Source organism: Camelina sativa, chromosome 20, assembly GCF_000633955.1.
Source record: "Camelina sativa cultivar DH55 chromosome 20, Cs, whole genome shotgun sequence".
Taxonomy (NCBI): Eukaryota; Viridiplantae; Streptophyta; class Magnoliopsida; order Brassicales; family Brassicaceae; genus Camelina; species Camelina sativa.
Window position 1 is genome coordinate 24,381,205 of NC_025704.1, and position 6,627 is coordinate 24,387,831.

Consider the following 6,627-nt stretch of genomic DNA (forward strand, 5'->3'; position numbering starts at 1 on the left):
TAGCAGAGAAGAAAATGCCGTGTGTTGGAGTGCCAGCAAGATAACGAAGGATTCGTTTGGCTGCCTGCCAATGGATATCTGTCGGCCTGTGCATAAATTGTGAGAGCCGATTGACAGCATACGCAATGTCGAGGCGAGTGAAGGCAAGATATTGGAGACTTCCAACCAGCTTGCGATACGTCGTTGGATCAGAGAGTGGTGTTCCTGTGGTGAGCGTGAGCTTCGGAGACGAGGCCATCGGTGTAGTGACAGCATTGGCATCTGTCATATTGTAGTGATGAAGCAAGTCGACAATGTATTTCCTTTGAGAGAGATGGAGTCCCTTTGATGTGCGGTGTGCTTCTAGACCAAGGAAATAGTTAAGATCTTCAGGGTCCTTGACAGAGAATCGTTCAGCCAAGAGAGTGAGAATCCGAGTGATATCAGCTCCACTGCTTCCTGTGACTAATATGTCATCAACATAAACAAGAAGATAAACATAATCTTTTCCATTCTGAAGCACAAAGAGAGATGTATCCGCCAGGGAATTGACAAAGCCAAGACCGACCAAGTAATTTCTAAGCTCATTGTACCATGTCCGGGGTGCCTGTTTGAGTCCATATATAGCTTTCCGAAGACGACAGACATGAGTGGGAAAGTCAGTGTTGACAAACCCGGGAGGCTGTTCCATATAAACTTCTTCATCGAGAGTCCCTTGGAGGAAGGCGTTGTTCACATCAAGCTGTTTGATCGGCCAGGCTTTGTAGACAGCAACATCTAGAACGAGTCGAATCGTTGTGGATTTGATGACGGGGCTGAATGTCTCTGTGTAATCACGTCCAAGTTGCTGAGAGTAGCCTTTAGCAACGAGCCTCGCTTTGCACCTGCCAAGAGAGCCATTAGGAAGAAACTTATTCTTATACACCCATTTACAACCAACGACATTAAAGTGAGGTTGTCGAGGAACTAGATCAAGGGTTTGATTTTGAGCAAAAGCATCAATCTCCGTTGACATTGCTCCTCTCCATTTCTTGTCTTTGAGAGCCTGGTTCACAGTTGTGGGTTCTGGTGGAATGTGTTTGGATAGGGCAACAGAGAGGTTGAGTTTTGAGGTTGGTTTGGTGATGTTGTTTTTCCGGCGTGTTTTCATCGGATGGTGATTATCAGGAGTGGGTTGCGGTTGAGGTTGAGGATTAATTGGGAGTTGAGGAGATGAACTCGGGTTTGATGGAATAGGAGGTTGTGGATTTGGGTTTGTGGATGATGGATTGTTAATGGGCTGTAACGAAGGTTGACGGGCTTGAGGAGTCGGATTTGTAGATGAGATACGGCGAGTGTATTGTCGTAGTTGGGCCGGTTGGTGGGCTTGTGAGGTTTGTGAGGGTCCATCTGTTGCAGCACTAACACGATCTCTGTTGTCAGTCTCCCTAGGTACTGTCCGGTGAAGCTCCGAGCTCGAGGGGTCGGGAAGAAGTGGCGTTACGAGTGGCGACGGTGGTGGCAAAGGAGGTGACGGCGGTGTGGGTTGAGGCTGTGTCGGAGGAGAAAGAGTATTTGACGGAATGACAACGGCAGCAGGATGTGGGAAGAAGTCAGATGGAGATTCGGTGGTGGGTGCGATTGGAGAGCCTGGACTCCGAAACATAAAGCTCTGTTCGTCAAATCGGACATGGCGGGAGACATAGATCCGACCAGAGGTAGGTTGAAGACATAAATATGCGTTTTGGGTGAGAGAGTAGCCCAAGAACACACATGGTGTTGACCGATTTTCTAATTTGTTGTTGGTGTAGGGACGTAACCATGGGAAACATAGACACCCAAATACACGAAGTTTTGTGTAATTTGGGGCTGTGCCAAACAGCTTCTGTAGCGGGTTCTCCATGTTTAGGACTGGTGTGGGAAGGCGATTGATGAGATATACAGCAGCAGCAAAGGCATAAGTCCAATACTTGTTGGGCATTCCAGCGTGTGTCAGAAGGGATAGACCGGTTTCCACTATGTGACGATGTTTCCTTTCAGATATTCCATTGTGTTCAGGAGTGTGAGGTGGAGTGGTGAGGTGAGTGATGCCGGCACCAGACAGGTATGACTTGAGAGCTATGAATTCCCCTCCGTTGTCTGTGTAGAAGGTACCAATGCGTTTGTTGAATTTGTTTTCAACCAGGCCTTTGAAGGTGATGAATGTGTCTCGAACTTGAGCTTTTGTTTTGAGGGGATAGATCCAGGTATAGCGGGTATAGTGATCAACTAAGACAAGATAATATTTGAAGTTGTCGATAGATAGAATTGGAGAGGTCCAAACGTCTGAGAAAATAATTTCGAGTGGGTTATTTGAAACAATAGAGGTGTGAGAGAAAGGTAGCTTATGGCTTTTATTGATAGCACAATCAGTGCACAACATAGACTGTGCATCTGATTGTAAATGAGGAAGAGAAAAAGAGGAAACAATTGATTTAAGAATAGAGTGTGAGGGGTGGCCTAAGCGAGAGTGCCAGTCTTTTAAAGAGGGATGGGATGAGGATGGGGACGCAAAGAAGGATTGGATGATAGATGAAGACACCGGCCACTCGTAAAGCTCCCCTCTAGTTTTCCCTTGGAGTAATGGGACCCCCGAGATCAGATCCTTCACCTGAAAGTAAGCAGGGAAAAATTCAACAGAGACCTCGTTAGAGTTACAAAGACGGTAAACAGAAATGAGATTTTTGTGAATGTTAGGAACACATAGAACATTGGTAAGGGATAATGGTTTAGAGAGGGAGGATAAGGAGAGTGAACCAGTGTGAGTGATTGGAATACCCGAACCATCACCAATGAGAACAGAGTCGTTGCCATGATATGGTTGGTGGAGAGAGAGATTGCCGAGGTCGCTGGTCATATGATGAGTGGCACCACTGTCAAGCAACCATGGAGTTGTCTGCTGGGATTGACCAAGTGCGAGGTTGGCTCGCGGTTGCCAATGACGAAACGGAGATGGTAACATACCACTCTGATTGCCGTATTGACGCGGTTGCTGGAGTTGCGAACAACGTCTTGCACTGTGACCAAACACACCGCAAATCTGACACTTACCTTGATATCCTCGTGTCATGCGGGTGTCCTGTCGTGTGTTCTGTTTGTTGTTGTTCCAGTGCTGGTTTTGGCGAGGAGACTGTTTGCCAGAATTACCAGGACGAGAGGTGGCGATATGAGCAGAGGTTGGTCCCGTAGTTGTGGTGGAGTGAGCGACGGCCAAGAGCTTGGCCTCCTTGTTGATGAGCTTTTCATGCACTTCGAGAATTGACGGGGGAGTCTCACGACCTTCCACTTGATCAATAACAGATTTGTAGTCTTCGGAGAGACCACCAAAGATGTACTCAAGTTGTTCTTCATGCGCAAGGGGTTTGCCAAGAAGAGACAGTTGATCGAATCGAGTGGTAAGAGATTGCATATAATCATCAATAGATTTTTCACCTTTGGAAGCTTGCTTGAGTTGCAGGCGAATTTGCTGAATATGTCCCCAGCTAGGATTGGCATAGGTTGTGGAGATCGTTTTCCACATTTCTGCAGAGGATTTGGTTTTGGACACCAGCGGTTGCAGAGTCGGAGAGAGAGTGCCCAGAAGACCACTGTAGATGAGTTTGTCTTGTCTTTTCCACATCTTGTACGCTGGATTTGGTGTTGGTGGGTTGGTGCTGGTGAGCATCTGATCTGGTGGAACAGAGGATCCGTCAACATAGCCAGCAAGCTCGTATCCGTCAAGGAGGGAATGGACCTGAAGACTCCAGGTCATGTAGTTCGTAGAGGTGAGCTTAGTAATGTTCATCATGTTGATGTTGAGAAGACCTTGAGTGGTGTCAACAGCTTCGGCAGCAGCAGCCATGGCAAACAGAAACGATAGAGAGAGAAAAAAAAAAATAGGAAAAGACGAAAGAAAATTAGAGATCTGAGACGAAAGAACAGAAAGAGAGGCGGCTGCAAGAGAAATGAATTAGGGTATCGATAGGCTCTGATACCATGTAAGGAGAGAATGTTATTGTATATCTCAAGAGTAATTACAAGAGAACATATATATACAGTACTCGTAAGAGCCTCTAGGTCTAACAGATATGGAAGTTAATATACAAGGGAAGAAGATATCGTAATATTAATGTCATGATATTGTGTATCCTTAACACTTGTTACTTGACCTCTACAAGGTATAAACAACTTTCTCAGTCTGATGACTAATTATTGTGAAGCTACTTCTATGCTCATGTATGTAACAAATATGATTGGTTTGGTGAGTTTTGCAGAAGTCAGGGAGGATTCAAGAGGAAGCAGAGTTACTTAAACACAAACTGAAAACACTTGAGCAACAAGACACGCACTATGGTGGTAGGATCATTGCTGCGAAAAGAAACCGAGGGAAGCAGAACAACAAGACTATTGAGCAACAGAAAGCGCGGTAAGAACTGAAGTTTGTGCATTCCCACCACTACAGATATCTCCTATTTCCGCTTTAAGAGTAGTTTCTCTGACTTTGTTGAATATAGGATTCTAGGGAACTTAGCTTGGGTTCACTTACAGCTTCATAACTATGGAATTGCAGAGCAGTATTACAGGTTTGTGTGACAGACGACCATTGAGCTTATAATTAAACATGTTATTGTTTTCATTGCCTTAACATGTGAAATGGGTTTTTACTGTGATAGGAATGCTTTGTCTTTGGAGCCTGACAATAACAAGCTGTGCAATCTTGCGGTCTGTTTGATACGTATGGAGAGAATCCTGGAAGCTAAATCTCTGCTTGAGGATGTAAGACAGTCTCTAGGGAATCAATGAAGCAACGAATCATTTTGGAAGTCTTTTGAACGGGCTAATGATATGTTAGCAGAAAGAGAACGTCCCAAAGTAGCGGATAATCCAGAAGAATTGTTGAGAAGTAGCTCTGCAGATAACATCTCTTCAAGGTGTTCAAGTGTGATGAAAGAAACCGAGGCTCTAGCTGGAACTAGCACAGAAGTGGATAACATTTACAAGACGAACTCACATGCTTCCTCTGAATCGGTTGAACAAAACTCGCCAGGTTTGATTACACAACCCCGGGAATGTAAATGGGGAGGAGATGAGGAAGTAGATCAGAGAAAATGGAATGTGACAGTTGATGCTGCTCGAAGGCTAAGGTTTGGGAATCATTATGAGAAGAGCGTTGAAACAGAAGCCTCGACTACTAAAGGGAAGACACTGGGTCAGAATTTGATTGACGAACTGCATCAATTCATCAGTGGTGGTGGTGATGGAGATTGCATGACAAGCAAAGCAAGGAAGTTGTGTGCAGATTTAATCAAAGAAAGGGAAGATCACGAAAAAGCATGTCAGAGAACTGCTTCAGAATCTTCTCCATAGGTCAACGAAGTGTTTAAGCTTGACAATTACTACCACTAATTACTACACTAAATGATGTATAGTTTGAACAACTGAAGAAATGAATTTTTTTTTATCACTATTATAGAGTTACTTTGAAATTGAGAGTGTATGTTTCGAGTAGGGAAATGAAAGCTCTGAGCAAAATGCGACACAAACTTGAAAGAACAAAAGCAATATTTTTCCACTGACAAAAACAATAAGCAATACACGCAAAAGTTAAACAAATCCAGAACGAGAATGGGTTTCAATAACAGAAGGAACACACATGAACGAAATAAAGAGATATTACGGAAAAAAATTCAGGGTTGAGGGAAAGAGAAGAAAGAGAATGCTGCTTGCTTACACAGCTTACGAATCCAAGGGAGCCATTAGACAACATCTTAAGTCTCGTACTCCTCTTCTTCCTCCTCGTACTCCTCTTCTCCGGCTGTAGCATCTTGGTACTGCTGGTACTCTGCGACAAGATCATTCATGTTGCTCTCTGCTTCAGTGAACTCCATCTCGTCCATGCCTTCTCCTGTGTACCAATGAAGGAAAGCCTTTCTCCTGAACATAGCTGTGAACTGCTCACTCACACGCCTGAACATCTCCTGGATTGAAGTTGAGTTACCAATGAAAGTGGACGCCATTTTCAAACCCTTTGGTGCAATATCACAGACACTGGACTTGACGTTGTTTGGGATCCATTCAACAAAGTATGATGAGTTTTTGTTCTGGATGTTCATCATCTGCTCATCAACCTCTTTGGTGCTCAGCTTTCCACGGAACACAGCGGATGCAGTCAAGTAACGTCCGTGACGAGGGTCAGCAGCGCACATCATGTTCTTAGCATCCCACATCTGCTGGGTCAGTTCAGGGACACTCAAGGCACTGTATTGCTGTGATCCTCTCGATGTCAATGGAGCGAAACCAACCATAAAGAAGTGAAGCCTAGGGAAGGGGATGAGGTTCACAGCAAGCTTCCTAAGGTCAGAGTTTAGCTGACCAGGGAAACGAAGACAGCAAGTAACACCACTCATTGTAGCAGAGATGAGGTGGTTAAGATCACCAACTAATGAAACACACAAAAGAAACAAAACAAGTCAGGACTCAAATCACATCACATCACATGAATAAACCAGTTACAAGAGATTGTAAAATAATATACTCACAGGTAGGGTTAGCAAGCTTCAAGGTACGGAAACAGATATCGTAAAGAGCCTCATTGTCCAAAACCATACACTCGTCAGCGTTCTCAACAAGCTGATGCACAGAGAGAGTAGC

The 6,627-nt window shown here is 44.5% G+C and overlaps 2 protein-coding genes across 3 annotated transcripts in view; one reads left to right on the plus strand and one right to left on the minus strand.

Annotated features, from left to right (window-relative positions):
* LOC104772786 (protein POLLENLESS 3-LIKE 1) overlaps nt 1–5,353 on the plus strand; it is a 7,650-nt gene extending 2,297 nt beyond the window's left edge. Inside the window, 4 exon segments of the mRNA XM_010497360.2 lie at nt 4,132–4,154; nt 4,251–4,402; nt 4,491–4,559; nt 4,650–5,353. Of these exon segments, the coding sequence (XP_010495662.1) occupies nt 4,132–4,154; nt 4,251–4,402; nt 4,491–4,559; nt 4,650–5,343 (938 nt within the window). The 3' untranslated portion in view covers nt 5,344–5,353.
* LOC104771594 (tubulin beta-4 chain) overlaps nt 5,521–6,627 on the minus strand; it is a 3,034-nt gene continuing 1,927 nt past the window's right edge. The window contains exons 3-4 of one of the 2 annotated variants that reach the window (XM_010496142.2): nt 6,516–6,579; nt 5,521–6,415 (exon numbers count right to left, since the gene is read on the minus strand). In XM_010496142.2, the coding sequence (XP_010494444.1) occupies nt 5,745–6,415; nt 6,516–6,579 (735 nt within the window). In that variant the 3' untranslated portion in view covers nt 5,521–5,744. The remainder of the gene's footprint in view (nt 6,416–6,515; nt 6,580–6,627) is intronic. The other variant, XM_010496143.2, reaches the window with a different exon arrangement.